Source organism: Daktulosphaira vitifoliae, unplaced genomic scaffold (assembly GCF_025091365.1).
Source record: "Daktulosphaira vitifoliae isolate Bord-2020 unplaced genomic scaffold, ASM2509136v1 Scaffold_3, whole genome shotgun sequence".
NCBI lineage: Eukaryota > Metazoa > Arthropoda > Insecta > Hemiptera > Phylloxeridae > Daktulosphaira > Daktulosphaira vitifoliae.
The window spans coordinates 22,532,247-22,554,488 of record NW_026099574.1 but is presented as its reverse complement, the minus strand read 5'-3'; the positions used below and the strand labels follow the sequence as shown (position 1 = coordinate 22,554,488).

The window sequence follows — 22,242 nt, the reverse complement described above, 5'->3', positions numbered from 1 at the left end:
AAGCGTTTGGATGACATGACACTTTCCACATTACCCTTTTAAATCGCCTCTGAGATCATTATAAGAATATACGACAGTGCAGCACCTGGTTCAATTATGGTCTTGAACCGGTTCAAAAAAGCAAACACATACTGAATTTTATATGGACTGCACTGAGTCTCACTAAAGTGAAAAATCGTCAGGACGATATTTAGGTTGTTCACTGTCTATTTTAAGTTAAGTACTTATAGTATGTATCATAAGCTATAATTAAAAGTATTTTTAAATTACATCGTATTTTCGGGACATTTTCAAAAGTTAAGTTGAAAAATTGAATAAAAATCATTAATATGAAAGTTTATACATATAATATTGTTAATTGTTTAACAGATGATAATAATGGTGTTATCCAATTTTTTTTTTAAACATATATCATAATCATGATTATGTGAAGAAATTCCCCATGCAGATATTAACTTTACTATTAAATTTTCAACTTCTCATCATAACTAAAAAATTATTATCTCTAAGTCAAATTTTTGAGTTACTTTCTTATTCATTGCGCATTGGGATATTATATATTTATTCTGAACTATGTTTGAAAAGGATTAACCCTCTAAGATAGCTCCTAAACACATCCAATGTGACTCTTTAAGTTTTTATATAGTATAATATCAAAAAAAGTGATATTATATTAAAATTAGTAACTTATATTTATCCTGTATTTGGGTTAGGTTACAATAATCTTTAAAACATTGTTCCGTTATATATATAAATTTAAAACACGGAATAAATCTTTGCAATATGTAACAGCTGTGTATCTTTTAACTTATTATATACATATAGATGTATAGTAATAATGTTAGCTTCCACACATTTATATGAAATATCCATTATTGATTTGATTAAGCATTACAGTATTTTTATTAAATTTTACTTAGTCATACACTTTTTTTTTTTTTTTTTTTAGACACAAACAGAAATTTTATATAAAATGTAAAGAATTATAAAGAAATTCAATTTTTTGTAAATTTAAGAACTTTTTTCCTTATTCAACTCCTTATAATTGAAAATAAAATCGTCATAAGAAGCATCAGTTGTTAAATAACTGAGTTTGATAAGAAAATATAAGGGAAGTAACACATTGTTATTTTTCATTTACGCCTATTATTTATTTTTGCTAATTGCAAAAATAAATCAATGTTAGCCATAATGTTGAAGATTAATAGCTTAACTCAATGAAAAAATTAAAATATTTTGAATGTTTTGGAGTATTAAAAATGTCGATTATAACTTAGAATAATTTCTTTGAGACTAGCTGAACAATGTCTAGAACTGTATCATAATAAAACCTCTAATAAATGTAAAGACAAAAAATTATTATTAAAAAAAAATTAAATAAATACTTTTCCATTTAATATTTTATGACGAGTAGTACAAAATAATAAGATTAACGGCATCTAAGGGATAATTGTAAACAAGTTTTAAATAGTAGTGAAATAATAAATAACTAGAGGGCGCTAGTTATTAAACAAAAATAAAAAAATTACATGCATAAGAAAACGTCAAGTTTATCTAAATTGGCACTACAAATTAATATATATATAATATTTATATTAATTTCAAATTAATTATTTATTTAAACAACCCCATATCATGCCACTTTAGGGTTGAAGTTTAACCAAATAGGGTTGTTTTTTAGTTTTACTCATTTATTTCAATGAATATTATATTTTATGTTACTTCAATGTTATGTAAAATTAATAGTATTTTTAATTGAAGACTACGGGATCTGGAGGGGTATTACCTCTACTTCCTTACCTTACCAATAGACCCATAATGAATTCTTTAAAAAAAAATTTTAAATTAAATGTTTATCTTTAAAAAGATATTAAAATAATATCATTTCACATTATTTATTTAAAAAATGAAAAAAAAACACTAAAAGTAATAAAAAATGTATTTACTATTCAGTAGAATTTATATAACTTTTTCAGTTGTTATTTGGAAACTTTTGTCGATAATTTTTGACAACTCATGTTAAAAAATAATAATAGTAATAAACTTTATTTATATACAAAAATGTATTTTTATATTATTTGTAAAAGATATTGTTTTTGTTCTTCATTTCTGGTAATTTTAGCATTATAGTCTTTCATCAACTTTACAGAGCATTTGGCAGTATCAATACATTTGTAGATGTTTTAACGCGGCTTTTATTATAACTTTCATTCCGTTGAAATTGAAAATCGTGAAAATATGTTCATAAAGTTAACCGATAAAAAATCTATTAGTAGATAAAAGTTTATAATTAAAGAAACTTCTTTTACATTTAATGTATAATTTTTTGGTTTGCTATATTTAACTTTAATCAGTCAATCTATTATTTTTCATTTAATTTCCAGTGAAATCCTTTCATCAAATAAAGCAAAATCCGCAAATTCTTCGCTCATATCCATAGGGCACTATGTCTAGCCTCGGTGGCGATATAAATTAGTCTCTAAAACTTGTTGACTATTTGATAAATATTTGATTTTTGTACTGAGCATTTTATAATAATTATAAAGTATATTGTATAAACTTTAAGATAGTGACTCTGTTATCAATATTTGATGGCTCCAATGCTTGTTATTATATTGGCATTAATGCTAATTTTGTTTTACATTATGTAATTACGGTTGGACAAATAATATTTTACTACAAGTATTAATAACAAAGAAATTCTTACAACGTTTTACATCAACCTCTGGTTTATCTATTTAAAAATATACGTAGAGTAATTTTTGTTGTAGTTTTAGTAGTGTCATTAAATATTTTTGTATATTTTTAGAGTAAAATTTTCTGGATTTTACTAAGAAATGTCGAATTAATTTAAAAATAATAATACTCCTCTTATAAGAGACAACGCGGTTTAGTTTTTTTATTTTGGTGGTTAAATAAAAATTTTTCCCTAAATGTACTGGATTAAATCATGTGTTTTTAGACATAAGTAAAATTAAATAAGTCGTATGATATTCTTTAGTCGATAATTGGAAACTCTGTGGACAGTATATAAGCTGATTTTTATCCGTTATTGTAAGGGTCGCAAATAATGCAAGGATTTAAACAAGACTTCTAAAGAATATAATCAAAAAAAAAAAAAAGAAAACTGCTGTGGTTCACGCATAGTCAGATTTAGAATCAGAAGTCTCAGGGGAAATATGAATGGTGCCCAATCCCAGATGATAGATTTTACGAGGGCGTTGTGGTGTAAGCGATTTTCTCACAAACATGTTTCCTTCTACGCTACAGTAAACAAATGATTTTATGTATTCAAAATTTGTGTTATAATATTTCTTAGATCTAAAGCAATTGCAAACATTTTAATACCCCACTACAGCAATGCTATAACAATAGTGTATGAAAAAAGTACATATATTCATAATATGGCAGTGTATGCAATTTTAGGACATAATGTATCAAATGAAGTATACTATTATAAAATACACAAGAAAGTTCTGTCCATTGGGAACATCGATTCATTAGTTATGGGCAATGACTATTAGTAAAATAAATTACTAACATTTTTTGTCCACATACTAAAAAGCCGAAAATTAATTAAATTTTATAGGAATTCAAAAAAGTGTCATTAAACAACTTATCATTTAAATCACTGGAGTTTTATTACTTGATTTTTGAACTCGTTATGAACAATATTGGAAATAGTATTGGAAAACAAGGAACGTTTAGTAAAAGTTATATAAAAGCTGAAATGAAAAGTTTTTAATAATGCTATATAAGTGTTAACTAATTTGAAATTTTCTTCTTTATATATATATATATATATATCGTAATCAACTCTTATCTTAATGACCAGAGAAAGTTGTTCCATTTTATTCTAAACATACATTTTGAGGTAAACAAAAAAAAAGTTTTATCAAATTAACTTGTCTCGAATTACAAAAGAAAAAATGTTAGTTACTACTTTTAATAATTTAGTCACTTATAATTTTTGAGACTTTTAAAGACAAACTTAGTAAATGTTGATTTTTAACTGTTGTCTATCAATATATTAACAAAAACAAAGATCAACAAAAGTTCAAAGTTTAAATAATAAAATCACTTAATTATATAAATGTGAGACCACTCTTAATCGTATTATGTTTCAAGTTGACGTATGTGTTGTTAATAACACAAAAGCTTAGGTGTAAACGGACAATGATCATATTTAATCGAAACAGGATACTACATAAAAAGAAAATTCCAGTTGAAATAATATAATAGGGATAGCCATCAATAGCATTTGGTCTAGTATGGTTTGTTGATGTATAATCGAACTCTCTTGTCTGAGTACTGATTAAGGGGTGTGTCTTTTCTCTATACAACTACAGTAGCTACTATTAGACTAAAAACCATCAATGATGATGGCCAACGACTTTGTTGTATTCGATTACACCCGCCGTCATTGTCAAATTAATGATTTTTTGTCTCCTGCCTTTGAAACCGCATCAAAGCCTCCGTTTAATATTATATTTCTACATCCTTATACGCTTTAATTTGTTATAATGAAACGATTCTCTAAAACCTCTATCTCATTAAAGCTTAATCCGTTATATTTCATTAATTTGTGTTTCACAACGTTAAAAATTATTTTTCGAATAAATTTTACGTTAGTTTTGGGAAATAATCGAATTGATTTTTTCGTACAGTCAAAAAACGATAACTCCGTTAGGTAAATACTTCAAAGATAGTAAATTTAAATTATTATACGTTTTATGCATGTCTTCAAAATGTTATAAAAACATTATGATTATAATCTTCAAAACTTAAAGAAAAATAAAATGTTATTAAAACACAAAAAATTCTGTTAAATATTAAAATTTGTTTACCAAATTGTACTTAACATGATTATTTTCGTCATTAAACGTAAAAATAAAATGTAATAATATTGATTACCTAAAATAAAATATTATTAAAATTCGAGAACATTGTGTGGTTTATTTTTTGTTTTGTGAAATATTTGTTTTTAAATAACATTTTGTTACAAAATTTTAAATAACTTATAAATATATATTTTAATTCGATTAACGTAATAATATGTACAATAAAATAATTACCATAACCTGAAAATTAATAAAATAAAATAAACGAAAAAATGAAATTACGTTATAATGTCAGAGAATTTTTTTCCAAGGTAGGAATCATTTATTAGGTAAGCATTGTAAGTAACGGCGTTAGTAAATTGAAATTACTATAATAACAATAATAATTAATTACTAAATGTAATTAAAATATTTATTAGTCACTGGAAAATAAAAGTAACTTCGTTACAGTATCGAGTAATTTAAACTTCTTCACTTTCCAAGGCTGTAATTGGATAAGTACGCTGTACCTATTTAATACTGTGCTTGGTTTAAAATCGGTTCTTCAGTTTTACCAAATTAAAATGAAAAGAAAAACATTGTTTCAGGAGGCAAAAAAATATTGGAAGCTTTTGTGAAAACTACGAATTTCACTGATAATTGTTTAGCCAGACGTGTTATTACTGGAAAATGCTATTGTAGTCTATTGCAGACATAACGGAAATGTTCGTTAAAACGGACCGTGTTGAAAACCTCGTCGTTATTGAGGTTACTTCGGTGGTGCATTTTAGAGATATAAAAGATGTGTATAACCCAACCAGACATCGCTGACGAATAATCGTATTACCTTGCAGGTAGCTCAATCCGTTCTACGAAAACGGGTCTCGACATGGACGGCACGTAGAAACTGATAAAGATTTCAATATTAACCCGGCGGCACGTTATGCACATTTATACGTCCGAAGATGGATGGGATACCTTTCAAACAAGTGGCATCGTCCGTTGTTATTATGTTGTGTCCTTTGGACCGTGTGCCAAGTGTCGTTTTCGTTTGACAGTTTTATCGGTGTACAGGCGCCATATCAATAGATATGAAAAGCCCAGTAGTCCCATGTGCTATTATGTTGTGTGGACAGACGGACAAACGCTACTGCCATTGCTCGTACGGCTACTGCCATTACATTTATTTGCTCATCCGTATTTAACGGCACTACATTATGTTTTAGGTATTTCAAATGTGATTGTTAACATTTTAAATAATTACAGTGGTGGCAAAACGAAGCAAATATAAATTTGATTATACCATATTGGAGAATTTTAGAGATATTTAATTTTTAGTAGACAATGTTCAGCGATCTTAATTTTCTTCTATTATGTAACAACTAAGACGGATTTTAGTTTTTTGATTAATAATTTAATATAATAAGAAATATAATGAAAAATATGATTTTTTTTTCCTTATTTCGAGTAATTGTTTCACCATAATGCTAAAGTTTTTACAATACATAAATGTTTTTGTGGTGAAGTTTTAAAAACTTCATAATTTATAGCAACCGTAAATAATGATCTTTTGTTTTATAAGTGATAAAAAGTAATATACTACTACGATTATAGCTAATTTTATTAACTCTTACATAAGCTAATTGGATGATATTATAACAAGTTACTGTGGATAGTTCACAATATTAAAAGAAATTTTAAATAAATCTACAAAGGGGTATTTTTTCTTACTAAAAGAGATTATTTTCGAAAGGAAAATTAATGTAAAATGAAACTGATTTTGAATTATTTTTTGGTAGATAACACCTTTTTTACACATTTCATCATTAATCCAAACATTTTTATGAAAAAGTCATATCGAAAATCAACGATTGGATATAAGCTACAAAATTCGTATAAATACAGAAAGGTAAATATTTTCTTGTACATCAATGATAGCTTTTTAATTTTGAAATTTACTATTCTGTAGTATTTTAATACTTTGAATAATTAACATTGATTCTTATGGAATTTAAAAAATGAGCTTTTGATTAACTCCTAAAAGTTCATTTACATCTTTTGTACACAAGAAAAACGATTTGTCGATGGATGTTTTAAATAATATTATTAAGTTTTAAATATATTTCCGGTAGAGGAAACTTTTTAATAAATAATTTTATTTATTCAAAGTTGATTCGGTTTGATTCTTCAATAGGTATTAAAGTGATTGTTAAGTCATAAGACGCAATGAAATCAATAAAAAAGTGTAATAGCAGTATGGCAAACGAGAGAAATGAGAAAACTGCATTTACCAGCATAAAATTTTTACTGGCCAACTGGTTATAAAATCGTTTTTATGCCGGTAAGACTAAAACCAAGTGATGGTGCCCATAGTTTAGAAGGGGCCAGCCAGACTCCTAATGGAATGCGTTTACGGCTCGTTGCCTGTGCTTCAATCGTAATGAGTCCCTTGGGTGTAAACGTCCGTATTGTTCCTGATAGGGGAAACTTTATCACAGTGTTATTATTGCTGTTATAATAACATATACTATTGCCGGGTAGAAATCAACAGAAGGTTGGCTAGATAGAAATATTACCGACGGGGTGGTAGCGTTTATATAAAACGCGAGCGGTTTAAAAATCTACCACCACAATCGTTAATGGAGCGAAACGAGTTGCGTTTGGGTCTGTGCGCTGTGATCCATCAGAGCATAGCAGCGGGTGCCAATAATTTGACAGATAGTTTTTTGATGCAATGTCACTTGTATTATTTAGCAATAAACCACAAACTGTATAAGCTTTGTGGATGTTTTATGTAATAGATGGAACTCGATTACCGTGTAAATGTACTCACAATACATAATATATATAATGAGTACATACTTTATACATTTTATTAAATAAAAAAAACATTAACACATTGCAACTGTGAATGTAAAGAAATGGAGTTAATTTTAATTTTATAATGTTCGAGAAAACCGAAAATTGCAAAATCGTACCTAAGCTCATTAAGTTCATAGTTTTCTATTAGTCAAATAACTTGAACAATATAAAAATTTCATACTTTTAAACTTTAATGTTAACCTTAAAAAAATAATTTTTTGTTTTCAAATAACACCTATTTTATACTGTTAACAGTAACTGTATTATGGCGGTAATTTTGTCCAGATGACCGACCACGAGCAATTTTTTTTGATGTGTGTACTGAAAACGTTTTTACAGTTGCCGAAACCATAAGACATGATGTCTGGTATTCGATCAACATTTTTTAAATATATTTTTAACACTTTATGACCTTTTTTTTACAAAAAATATTTATATGTAAATAATTTAGGTGTCTTATTTCTATCATATAAATATTTATTAATCTAGAAAATTATTTAAAGTAATGAATATTTATAAATTATTTATAATGGAAAGTATTCATATTTTACCTGATTGGCAGTAGCGTTACAAGATAAAAATAAAATTGTTCTAAAAATATTTATCCCCTCAAAAAATTTCTGAAGTGTTGATGAATTTGAAAAATTTACAGGAAACAACATCTATATAATTACCATAAAATAAGTTCAATAAGGCGGTTAAGTATAAATTCGATTATTGCTAAATTCACACAACTCTAAAACGTATGTAAACTATAAATTGGATATTTGGTTAATTTTTATTCAAAGAAGAGATATCTTCAACTTTTTTGGTCAAATTATGTGAAGCTAAATATATAAATTTTTACAATTTTATACTTGATGTATATGATTATTCATTTTACAATGTTGTAAAATATAGAAAAAATTAAAAAAAATATTCTTGATTTTTAATGATATTTTCAGAAAATATTATTTCAGAAACTTTAAATCACAAATTACGTCATAGAATTATTAATTAAAATTTGTCAAAAATATATTTAATTCGGAACTGTCCATCAATAAATTTGTTTTGTGCAGCTATCTTAGTAACTCATTTTTTAAGACTTTTCATAAAATCATAAATAAAATTATAATCTGCTTATATTTTACATATTTATTTTGTTTTCAAGCATTTTAAATTCGATTGAAGCCGAATTTTCTAATTTAGGTGAAAGTTATTAAAAGAAAAGTAAAACCTAAATTCAAATAATTTCAAATTCATATTATTAGCTTCGATGCGAAGCGGAGAAGGTATTAATTTTACTATGATGTGTTTTTTTTTTTTTTTTTTATGTCTGTTGCCACTTTTTCTCAGCTCCTACTGGACCGATTTCTTTCAAAAATACGTCAAAAGATCACAAATCGTATCTAGTTGAAGACATTACCCTTAAAAATTAAAAAAATTCCCTCGTTCCCCGCAAATGGGGGAAATATCCAAAAAAATTACAAATTAAAAAATCGGTAAATTTTGTCATTTTTTTCACTTTTTTTTTCTTAAAACTTCCATAACTTTTTCAAAAATCAACAAATGAACATAATTTTCTTTTTACTAAAACCTTAGATATGTCCCTCTCATTTGATATCATTTTTTTGAAAATCTAATACTTAACCTGCTCACAGGGGGGGATTCAAAATAGTAACTTTTTTACAAAAACTAACTTTTTCAACTTAATTTTTGAAAATGTTCCGCAAACACTGCGTCCTTTAAACATATGTCAAATTAAAGCTTATTTTATGTAATATAAAACAAAAAAAAAAATTTGTCCCGACACTTTATCTTCTGCGTGTAAACGGCTGCCGTAGTTAAAAAAACGCTAATTTTTCAAATTCAAATTTTTTTAATTAATACTTAACCGTAAAGTGTCCTGACACATAATTGTCGTAGATCCATACGTGTTATATTCTGAGACTATGTAATAAGTGTACTAGTTCTAAAAAAATTTGGATTGATAATCTTTAGAAGTGTTAATATTTAAAAATTACCATTTCATAAATAAAATTCATATTATAACTTTTTCTAATTTTATATTTTCTAAAAATAATTAAACAGTTATGACGCTCATTATTAGAGATTTTTATCTCTAATTTTAAAAACCTTTATTAATACAAGACTAAGATTGTAATTTTTTTTATTTTTATTTATTATTGTTATTACTTTTTTTACAGTGATTACTACGATTTACAAATGTAAAATTTGTACTAAATTATTGTATTGATGAAAAACAATTATATTGAACATATTTTTAACTTTTGTTTTCAACGTATTGTTTTTAACGAAAGTGTTTCTGAAAATCATAGAAACAAATTTTATTCGCTTAAATTTTGGATATGTATTATATTGAAGACAAATCGTAAAAACACTAGGACAATATTACAAAATAAAAATTTTATTTTATAGTAAGTTGATTGTTTAAAGATATTTTTTAATGCATTAATATATAATTATACAAATCACTTATTTAATTAATGCAATGTTTGCGTAACGTGTAATGTTAGTTTTACTGTATTTCTCTTACAGTTAGTAATTTCAAAGCATCTGAAAAAAAATAAAACATAGAGAAACATTAGTTACTCACTTAGTATAAATAATATTTCAATTAAATTATTTAGTATTGATTTTATAATAATAGAAAATAATTTGTACCCTTTGTTTCTATTTTTCCTTGATTTTGATCAAATAAATCATTATATTTTTCACTGAAAATAAACCCTAGTTTATCAATTGCTTCTTTTAAGTCTTCCTTGAACACAACGCCATTTAATTCTATTTTTTTTATAACTTTAGATATAAAATCAACATCATCCATTTTTTTATCAAACTCTTGGGCCTCCATCAAATACAAAAATTCATTAAATTCAATTTTTTCGTTTTCTATAAAAATTGTTGACTTAAGATAATATTTTAAGATTACAATATAGTTGGTTTTCATTTATTTTATTTTTATTACTATTTTTGTCAAATTTTTCAGTTATGAATTCAATTTCCTCATCAGTCATGATTAATTTCAGTTTATCATTGTCTAAGGCATAGTCTTCAAAATTCGTATTAAAATAGCCAAATGAAAGAAATAATCGATTGAGTTGCTCTTGTTTCAGAGTTCTAACCTTAAGAAAAATATTCAAAATAAAATATGTCGTGTATAAATTGAATACAATTAAGTTAAAATGTATTATCTCATTAAAAAATTACTACATTGAAAATGTACATAATAATTTTAGAAAAATTTCGGAAGTTGTGAATATTTTTGAATAAAGATTGGAGAAAGAACGTGTAAACTCATTATTCGTATTGATAAAAATAACATAATCAAAACTAATTTCCACTTAATATTTTAAAATAGCTATACCTTTCGAAATAATGGATCAAAAGTTATTATCGACCTTTTATTTTATTAATTATATCATTTTTTTTATTTTGAGCTAATTAATATGTTATCATTAAGAAATAAAGTTGATATTCTTGAATAGTATAAGAGATAAGTAAAAAAATACTTAATAAATAAATAATTAAAAAATAATCAGATTAAAATTTGTCAAAAAGGATTTTTTAAACGTAATTATTATTTTAAGAGAAATCAAGTAACTTAAAATGGATATTGAAACAATTTCGCTATATTTCCGTCAAGTCCGAGGTATAGTTTTTCATGATTTAGGAGGCTGAAATTTCAAAATAATTTTTTTTTTTAATGTAGATTACATTCATATAACAATAATGAAAATAGTGACTCCATCGTTTATAACCTCTCTTTTGTACGGTATTTGAAATACCGTACATATTTAATATAATACTATTTAAATTCGGATGAAAGGAATATGTACTTACAAAAAAAAAGTTTTATTGATCAATACATTTTCAATGTATTATGGAAATTTAAAGTAAAAAAAAAAAAATATTTTTGTTTTTTAAATATTTTAACCATTTTTAAGAATTCCAAACAATTGTTTTGTTAATTTGCAATACGAAGTATAATCTTTAATTTGATATACGTTTAAAGGACACAGTATAATCGGAACATTTTCAAAAGTTACTATTTTGAATCCATCCTGTGATCAACTAAAAGGTCAGTTTTCAAAAAAAATATATCAAATGAGAATTAAAGGAATTGTTAGTAATGGGGATTACCCCAATTTTCGGACAACAAGGAAATTTTTTTCAATTTTTGAGAGTTATGTCTTTAACTAGATATAATTCGTGATATTTTGACGTATCGTTAAAAGAAATCGGTTCGAGAAGAACTGAGAAAAAGTGGTAACAGACACACAAAAAAAAAAAAACAGCATCAAAATTAATACTTTCTAAGCTTTTTTAAAAAATAATAATTATCACATCATAGTGAAATTTATGTGAAACTAATATCTATTATAAATTCAAATCTTAAAAATAATTTTAAAATGCAATCATCGGATAAGAGAAATTGTATAACAAAATTGTTTTGGATATTTTTTTTCAATCATATATTCAAAACAAAAAATAGGGATTTCCATTTAAGAATATTAAAGCTTCGATTTTTATCTTTGAAGGAATGAAAAAAAATTATTTAAATACATATTATTGTGGAGTTTTCTTAATCAATCTAAACTTCCTTTGCAAGAGTTAAGAATATTAAATACTTTCCAAAAGAAAGTTGTTTCATAATCGAACATTTTGTATATATATATATATGTTGAATCTTATCATTCATATATGTATGATAAGATTCAACATATTTTTTCATTTTTGTGAAGTGTAAATTATTTATTCATATGTGATCATTATTAAATTGTATAATTTTTAATTATATAAAATCATTTATACCGAAAATTGTAAAAGATTACATAATAAGTCAGATTTAAATTAATGCGTTTATTTTTACTGTTATTATTATTATTTGTATTAATAAACTACTTATTAAATTTAACTTCAATCAATATTTTGCAATAATAAACGAATACATGTCATCTGTAATATATTATTTTTTAAAAATAATTCTCACCCATGATTCTGGCCAATTTGGAGTATCTTCTTCGTTATTATCTTTAATTATTAAAGCTTTTACTTGAAGATGAAAAAACAAAAATAAAAAATAAAAAACGGTATTGAAATCCATTGTTAAATTTTTTTATGAAAAAATGTCTAAAAGCCAATTTATGCGTTTTTAATATATTGCAGCTATGAACTATTCTATTTAAATTAGTAGTTTTCCAGTTATATATACTTTTTATTTTAGCTTAAAATATATTGAATTATTTGGTGTTTTTATCAACATAAATTTACACTTGTGTATCATTAACAAACAATGCTTTTAGTTATAAATAAACAAATGTACGGCATTGAAATTTTAAAATTCTACAAAATTGTCATTAATTTTCTTGTCAATAGTGTAGAATAATGTATATTTTTTTTCTTAAAATACGTTATTTTATTTTAATTTCTAACATTTTTATATTACTATAATATAATTTTTAATCATTTTAAAATATTAATTTTATTTAAACTTTTTTAAAATTATACAGTATAAATATTTTTTCTATGTTTTAAAACTATTAAAATTAATTGGCACACATAGGAACGTGCTAAGAGGGAGGGGGCAAATGAGCAAATGACCTTGTGTGCCAAAAAAAAGTAAAATGAATATTTTTTTTTGCATAATATGAATTTTATTTGAACATATACTTAATATGGCCGCCAAATATATGACTGCTACCAGTTAGCACGGCTATGGGCACACATATTATTACAATAATGCTAAGGGATGCTTAGAACTCATAATTTATAATAGTATATCAAAAAATTGTAGTTGCACTAAATTTAAAAAAGGGATAATTTGAGATAATATGGATGACTTTACTTCAGATTGTATTTGTATATTATAAAAAAAAATTTATTTGTGATATTATAGAAACTATTATTTTAAATGTTTTTAATAGTGTTGTATTATGAACATTAAGTCTACTATGCTTTATAGAATTGAAAAATGTATAAGATTAAAATTATAAAATGTTATATAAATTCTCGTTTGATTTATAAAAATATTGGTTCAATTAAAAAAATTAAATTAAACTTATACAAATTCATGCAATTTTTCATTATTAAGTAATAATAAATTCATTATAATGAATAAATGCATGAGTGAATCTCATGCACAGTGCACAAGTGCTGATTATTACCGTTATTTAGATATGCACAGGTGCAAATTAATTTAAAACAAGAATCTTAAGTATGTGACTTTAAAACACAGTCCACTAAAAATTACTAAAAATGTAAGTAATTAATTGAAAATTGAATATGTATATTATTTATATAATTAGGAAATTCCCTAAAAAAATATATTTTTAGTAATTTTAAAGACAATTGAAACATCATTTATGTTTATATAAACTACACAAGGGTTAATTATATTCCTAATAAGTTAGCAATAAATTACTTCATTTCAATCTTAGTTACTAATGAGATATTTAAATAAGAAGTTAATTTTAACTTGATAATTGAAGTAAAAGTGCAATATAAATATTTTAGGACTCGATTCATTTTATTGAGGCTATCTTTAAAATAACCTTAAAGTTTACTGAAAGTCAAGTAAGGTTTTAACAGATATAAAATAATAAACTTAAAAAATTTACTATTTTGTTTGTAACATTCTATATAATTTTACCTAAAGAATTATTTTCAGTGAAAGGTCTAATATTATTTCGTTACCTAAGTTTCGTGTACACTTAAATTTCAAATAATATGAAATTTATGTAATACTATTTTAATATTAAAAAGTCTTAAGTAAATATATAAATTTAATTCTTGTTTATATCAGTGTATAATCATAAAAAACTGTTGACATTTAAATTTATGTTCAAAAATTTTAAGTATTTATATTAAAATTATTCATGAAATATTTTGTGAAAAGTTTTAGTAAATTAATTAAATTTTATTTATTTCATAAAATCATCACCACTTAAATATTTAACTATTTGAAAATTTCATTTTTAAAAAAAATCTTTTAATTAATTTTTTTAAATTCAACATGTATTAAAGTTTAAAAATAAAATTTAAATAACATTTATGATTAATAAATTTAATTTATAGTTATGAATAATTCAGGATAAAAAGAGAATAAAGCAATAAAGTATTTTAAGTACATGTTGTCCATGTTTGTAAAAAAATGAATACCTTACTGTAATATATGAGAGTTTTTATAGTCAATGCTCGTTACTATTAAAAAAACTCGTCTACTATTAAACATATTAAGCTGAGATATCCTAGCTTTTTAAAAATTATTTATTTATTCTATGTTTAATAATCAAAGTACTGATTGTGCTTAATTGTATTATTTAAATATGTCACTGGGTTGTAAAATATTTATCTTAGCATAAGTTTTATAAAACAAATAAATTATTTTATTAGTTTTTATAATTATAAGTGTAAATATGAAATTAAAATCATACAAAACTAATTTATTAATTTATGTAAATTTTTAGTTATTCCTAACGGTTTTATTGATTTTCAAGTATTTGGTATAATATAAATTTTAATTTAAATATGTCTATATAAAATAGCTATTTGAAAAAGACCTATTTGAATTCTCTTTTAAATTTTTTCGGCGCTCGGTAAAAGTTCAAACTTTTTCATAAGATTCGTGATTGGCCAATGGAATTGTGTAGTTGCTCTACACAGTGACGATATCAAAACGAGAAACATTTCCAATTACATTTCCAATTGTGTTACTCAAAAAGTTTGTACTGGTTGTCTTATACATAATAATAGCATTGTTGATCCTATAGCAACAGAAACAGATGCAGGTGATGATGACGACAGAAGCAATTTTTCGAGTCGCTGAACCGCAAAACGGTATTGTATGTTTTAACAAGTGAGGCGGTGGTAGAAAACAAACGAGGTGACACGAACTGTAATCAGTGCTAGTATCCCTCTCCATGGTGTCAACGATGACGGTTCTCTTGGGACAATTAGCAATTCGCCACTCGTAGCTCATACACATTCTTTTTAAGAGTTTTCCCATTTTCCTTCATTGCCTCAACCTTCCTCAGAAATGGTCATTGTTATTCGAAAACCACCACATAAATATTAAATATAACTATAAATAAGAATCCGAAACATTCGATCAAAGTTTACTGATTACATTATTTTTTGAACAAATTTTTAAAAGGTTTTTTAGCTTCGATGAGAAGCTGAGAAGGTATTAATTTTAATGATATGTTTTTTTTGTGACTGTGAACCCTTAATCTCAGATCTCATTGGACCGATTTTAATGAACAATACGTCAAAAGATCACAAATTGTGTCTAGTCGAAAAAATTACCCTCAAACATTGAAAAACAATCAGTAATTGTCAAATTTTTTTTCTTATGACTGCCATAACTTTTTTAAAAATGAACATATCAATATAATTTTATTTTTTCATAGATACCTAAAGTATTTGACTATCATTTGATATATTAACTTTTTCAACTTAAATTTTAAAAATGTTCCAGAAATACTGAAACTTTTATATATATATCTTAAATTAAAGCTTATGTAATAAACTTTAATTTTTCAAGAAAAAATTTAAAGACTCTGGACTTGTCTTCATGGTAAAAATTGTCACCGTATTTAAAAATATGCTATTTTTGTGTTAAAATTCTGGGTTTTGTACTTTATGTCCTTACTTATGTTGCTTTTATAATTATCCTCCAATTTCTTAAAATTAAATACTATCTACAGATTTGCTTCGAACCATTTCTTATGATAGTGATTATAATATATATAAACAAACGAAAAAAACCCAACACAGTGACGTGACATAGTTGAGTCCAAAATTGATTTAATCTGACAGTGATTAAAATCACTATCATAAAAAACGCTTCAATGAAAATCTGAAGATAAGTGTTTAATTAAAAAAAATTGATGGATTATACCATAAGCAAAATTATTTCCTATTTCCTTTATTATTTCTGATTGGTAGTTTTTTTATTTATAAGTATAATATATGAATAAATACTAATTATAGTAATTATATTTAGTATGAAATTGATTATCAATGATTTAGTATTGTAATTTTTATGGAGAAAATATAAAAAAACCCAGCAAATGGGGGTCGCTGCATAGTGGTGACGTGGCATAATTGGATCAATTATAATCATATCTGACAGTGATTAAAATCATTATAAAAAAAAAACGATTCGATGCAAATCTTTAGATAGTGTTCAATTTTAAAAAATTGATGGATTATTCCAAAAGCTACATGATCTGCTATTTCTTTATTAGTATCCTGAATGAAAAAGAGATTATTAAAAAATATTATTTTTCATAAAAAAATTATGTTGATCACTTTTCAGTAAGTTATAGCATTATAAAGTTAAAAATGTAAAAAATAAAATCGAGAATTTTCTCACAAAAATAGCATTCGGTAGCCATTTTCACCATGAAGACAAAATAAAGTCCGAAATTTTTTTTTTCCATAATAAAGTGCATTACATTAGCTTTAATTTAAGATATATAAAAAAGTGTCAGACTTCCGGAACACTTTAAAAAATTAAGTTGAAAAAGTTCTACTTTCTACATGCATTTTTTATATTTGAACCACCCTCGTATATAGGGAAATGGTCCGATTTAAAAAAACAGTATGTCAAATGAAAGATGTATATAAATACTACTCCTAATGAAAAAGTTGTACTGATCCATACATTTTTCAAAAAGTTATAGCATAATAAAGTTAAAAATGTAAAATAGAAGGTAATGATATTATGCATCTATATAAAAAAGAACTATATTGATATGTTTATTTTTGAAAAAGTTATGGCACTATTAAGTACAAAAAATTGAAAAAATTTTGAAAATTAGCGATTTTTAAATTCGTAATTTTTTTGGAGGTTTCCCCCATTTACGGGGAACGAGGGAATTTTTATCAAATTTTGAGGGTAATGTCTTCGACTAGATACAATTTGTGATCTTTTGACGTATCGTTGAAAGAAATCCGTTTGGTGAGAGCTGAGAAAAAGTGGTAACAGACACAAAAAAAAGAAAAAAAAAAACACATCTTAGTAAAACCAATACCTTCTCAGCTTCGCATCGAAGCTAAAAATTGGAAAAATGTCTAAAATTATAGATTTTTAAAATTGTAATTTTTTTGGAGGTTTTCCTCATTTACGGGGAATGAGGGAAATTTTTTCAATTTTGAGGGTAATGTCTTCGACAAGATACAATTTGTGATCTTTTGACGTATCGTCGAAAGAAATCCGTTTGGTGAGAGCTGAGAAAAAGTGGTAACAGACACAAAAAAAAAAAAAAAACACATCTTAGTAAAACCAATACCTTCTCAGCTTCGCATCGAAGCTAAAAATTGGAAAAATGTCTAAAATTATAGATTTTTTGAGGTTTTCCCCATTTACGGGGAATGAGGGAAATTTTTTCAATTTTGAGGGTAATGTCTTCGACAAGATACGATTTGGAAACTTTTGACATATTATTCATTAACATTGGTCCAGCAAAAGCTGAGATTGAGCATATACAGGCACACAAAAAAAAAAAAAGTGCAGTATTTTAGGAACATTTACAAAACTTCAGTTGAAAAAGTTGAGTTTTGTAAAAAAAGTTGCTATTTTGAATCTCCAAAAGTGGAATCGTAAAGGGTCAGATTATCATACAATTTATATAAATTTAAAAGAAAATACGTAAGGTGTTTATATAATAAAATTATGTTGGTTCGTTTATTTTTCAATAAGTTATAGCAGTTTTAAGTATTAAAATAACATTGATTTTTTTGGAAAAAATTTTTTTTTTTTTACTAGTAGTACATAATGTAAGCTTTAATATAACATATGTTAAAAGAACTCAATATTTCGAGCTTTGGACGCCTACTGTAAAAGGGGAAATTTAAAAACAAAAGTATGTCAGATGAAAGAGGTATATATAATATTTAAGAAACAAAAATTTGTGTTGATCTATACATTTTTTTAAAAAGTTACAATAATTAAAATGGAAAATATAAAATCGAAAAACAAAAATTTTAACACAAAAATAGCATGTTTTTAACTAAGTAAACTACTTGCACATAGAAGAAAACTCGTCAGGACAAATTGTTTTTTTTCATTTTATAGGACATGACATAAGCTTTAATTTGATATATATTTAATGGACACAGTATTTCCGAAACAATTCCAAATGTTATGTTGAAAAATTCAATTTTTATAAATAGTTGCTATTTTAAATCCCATTCTATGAGCAGGTTATGTGTTACAATTCCAAAAAATGACATAAAATGAAAAAAAAATAAAGTTTCAATATAATTTGATTCGTTCATTTTTCAAAAAGTTATGGAAATTTGTAGAAAAAAAAATTGTTAAAATTTACCAATTTTAATAATTGTAATTTTCGGAGGGATTTTCACAATTTATGGGGAAAGAGGAAAACATTTTTGAGAGTAATAACTGAATACGATTTGTGATCTTTTGACGTATCGTTGAGAAAAAACAGTCCATTGAAAGCTGAAAAAAAGTAGTGACATATAAAAAAAAATAGACACATCATAGTATTAATTAATTAATTAATTAATACCATCTCAGTTTCGCATCGAAGCTAAAACAAAATTATTTTTCACTCAAGAAAATTTTTAAAATTTAAAAATATGCAATATACTAATTGCTATAGGTGGTAAAGTTACTTTTTCGACTTAAAAACCCAAAAAAATGTAAATAAGTTTATGTCATATGAAATTTATTCTGTATCAATTAAATTATATAATATTTCAGAAACTCAGTGTATTCCCCTTGTAAGATATTTTAATATAAAATAAAATACAAAACAAAGAATCTTAACACAAAAATAGCATGTTTTTAACTACGGCAGCTATTTGCACATAGATTTCTATGAGCATGTTATGTGTTAGATTTCCAAAAAATGACATAAAATGGAAGAAATATATGTAAGGTTTCAATAAAAAAAATTATTTTGATTCATTCATTTTTCAATAAGTTATGGCAATTTTTTTAAAAAAAAGTGAAAGAAATGTCAAAATTTAATTTTAAAAATTGTAATTTTTTGGGGGATTTTCACCATTTATTGGGAATGAGAGAATATTTTTTAATTTTTGAGTGTAATGACTTCAACTAGATACGATTTGTGATCTTTTGACGTATCGTTGAGAAAAAACAGTCCATTGAAAGCTGAAAAAAAGTAGTGACATATAAAAAAAAATAGACACATCATAGTATTAATTAATTAATTAATTAATACCATCTCAGTTTCGCATCGAAGCTAAAACAAAATTATTTTTCACTCAAGAAAATTTTTAAAATTTAAAAATATGCAATATACTAATTGCTATAGGTGGTAAAGTTACTTTTTCGACTTAAAAACCCAAAAAAATGTAAATAAGTTTATGTCATATGAAATTTATTCTGTATCAATTAAATTATATAATATTTCAGAAACTCAGTGTATTCCCCTTGTAAGATATTTTAATATAAAATAAAATACAAAACACAGAATCTTAACACAAAAATAGCATGTTTTTAACTACGGCAGCTATTTGCACATAGATTTCTATGAGCATGTTATGTGTTAGATTTCCAAAAAATGACATAAAATGGAAGAAATATATGTAAGGTTTCAATAAAAAAAATTATTTTGATTCATTCATTTTTCAATAAGTTATGGCAATTTTTTTAAAAAAAAGTGAAAGAAATGTCAAAATTTAATTTTAAAAATTGTAATTTTTTGGGGGATTTTCACCATTTATTGGGAATGAGAGAATATTTTTTAATTTTTGAGTGTAATGACTTCAACTAGATACGATTTGTGATCTTTTGACGTATTGTTAAGAAAAAACAGTCCATTGAAAGCTGAAAAAAAGTAGTGACATATAAAAAAAAATAGACACATCATAGTATTAATTAATTAATTAATTAATACCATCTCAGTTTCGCATCGAAGCTAAAACAAAATTATTTTTCACTCAAGAAAATTTTTAAAATTTAAAAATATGCAATATACTAATTGCTATAGGTGGTAAAGTTACTTTTTCGACTTAAAAACCCAAAAAAATGTAAATAAGTTTATGTCATATGAAATTTATTCTGTATCAATTAAATTATATAATATTTCAGAAACTCAGTGTATTCCCCTTGTAAGATATTTTAATATAAAATAAAATACAAAACACAGAATCTTAACACAAAAATAGCATGTTTTTAACTACGGCAGCTATTTGCACATAGATTTCTATGAGCATGTTATGTGTTAGATTTCCAAAAAATGACATAAAATGGAAGAAATATATGTAAGGTTTCAATAAAAAAAATTATTTTGATTCATTCATTTTTCAATAAGTTATGGCAATTTTTTTAAAAAAAAGTGAAAGAAATGTCAAAATTTAATTTTAAAAATTGTAATTTTTTGGGGGATTTTCACCATTTATTGGGAATGAGAGAATATTTTTTAATTTTTGAGTGTAATGACTTCAACTAGATACGATTTGTGATCTTTTGACGTATTGTTAAGAAAAAACAGTCCATTGAAAGCTGAAAAAAAGTAGTGACATATAAAAAAAAATAGACACATCATAGTATTAATTAATTAATTAATTAATACCATCTCAGTTTCGCATCGAAGCTAAAACAAAATTATTTTTCACTCAAGAAAATAATTTCCCTTCTGAGGAACCTATTTTCTAAACAATTAATGAGATTAACAATTCATCACTCTAAAAATCACTCTAAATATTTAGTTGAATTCATATCTATCATTAAATTTTTCAAATTTAGTGGTATCTTTACAACAATTAAGATATGAATACTATCTAAAAATTGCTGGCCTATCATTAAAAAAATCTTTGTTAAGTGTATTCTGATCATAAGAATAGTAAATTAAGTTGCTATGTGATACATAATATTTATACACAAATGTTTACAATCAAATATAAATTAGTTTGTTGTTTGATTTTGTTTAAAAAAAACTATTTTTCTGTGCTTGTATTGAATTACTGATAATCATTAAAAATTTTGTAAAACATAATTTGATACATTTATTTTATAGTAAATAACATTATTAAAATGAAGGTGAAGAGGTTTTTTCGTCGATTGGCAACATTATTTAAGTGCTGTGTTTCGGAAAACAAAAAGCATAATACAAGTGGTAAAGTATCTTAGTTTATTATAGCTCAATTATATTTTTAACGAATAATACCAATTATATACAAAAAAGTTTAAAATTTTATATTGCATAATGGGATGAATAATACATTAAGCTGGAAAAAATAGAACAATTTCCTATGGAATATTATAATTACTATTGTTAATATCGGTTAATGTTTTTGTAGATGATTACATTAATGAGACGATGTAACATTAGTATGTCTAAAACATTGATTTCATACATTGACTTATATTTTACATAAGTTAATTTTATAAATGACATTTTGTGATGTCAGGTCATCATGAAATTACATTCTTTTAGTATGCGAGTTGTATTGTAGTCAAAATATTTAGATTTTAAAACTTTAAAATTCAGTGATAAATTTTAGAGGCTCTTGGAAGTTTATTCATTTTCAATTCAATCATATACATCACGTTATTAAA

At 24.6% G+C, this 22,242-nt stretch overlaps 2 protein-coding genes across 4 annotated transcripts in view; one reads left to right on the top strand and one right to left on the bottom strand.

The window, feature by feature from the left end:
- Nucleotides 1-10,071: 10,071 nt before the first annotated feature.
- LOC126900788 (uncharacterized) lies at nucleotides 10,072-12,867 on the bottom strand. The gene is made up of 4 exons (XM_050676726.1): nucleotides 12,676-12,867; nucleotides 10,651-10,807; nucleotides 10,347-10,574; nucleotides 10,072-10,238 (listed from the first exon to the last, which is right to left on the bottom strand). Exons 1-4 carry the CDS (start codon nucleotides 12,787-12,789, stop codon nucleotides 10,201-10,203), a joined length of 537 nt encoding a protein of 178 aa, XP_050532683.1. The 5' UTR covers nucleotides 12,790-12,867; the 3' UTR covers nucleotides 10,072-10,200.
- A 1,020-nt stretch (nucleotides 12,868-13,887) lies between these two features.
- The window catches only part of LOC126900784 (uncharacterized), a 19,915-nt gene continuing 11,560 nt past the window's right edge, over nucleotides 13,888-22,242 (top strand). Inside the window, exons 1-2 of one of the 3 annotated variants that reach the window (XM_050676718.1) lie at nucleotides 13,888-13,942; nucleotides 21,701-21,799. In XM_050676718.1, coding sequence (XP_050532675.1) covers nucleotides 21,718-21,799 — 82 coding nt within the window. In that variant the 5' untranslated portion in view covers nucleotides 13,888-13,942; nucleotides 21,701-21,717. Of the gene's footprint in view, nucleotides 13,943-18,547; nucleotides 18,572-21,700; nucleotides 21,800-22,242 lie in introns of those variants that run through there. The other 2 variants (XM_050676717.1, XM_050676719.1) reach the window with 2 other exon arrangements.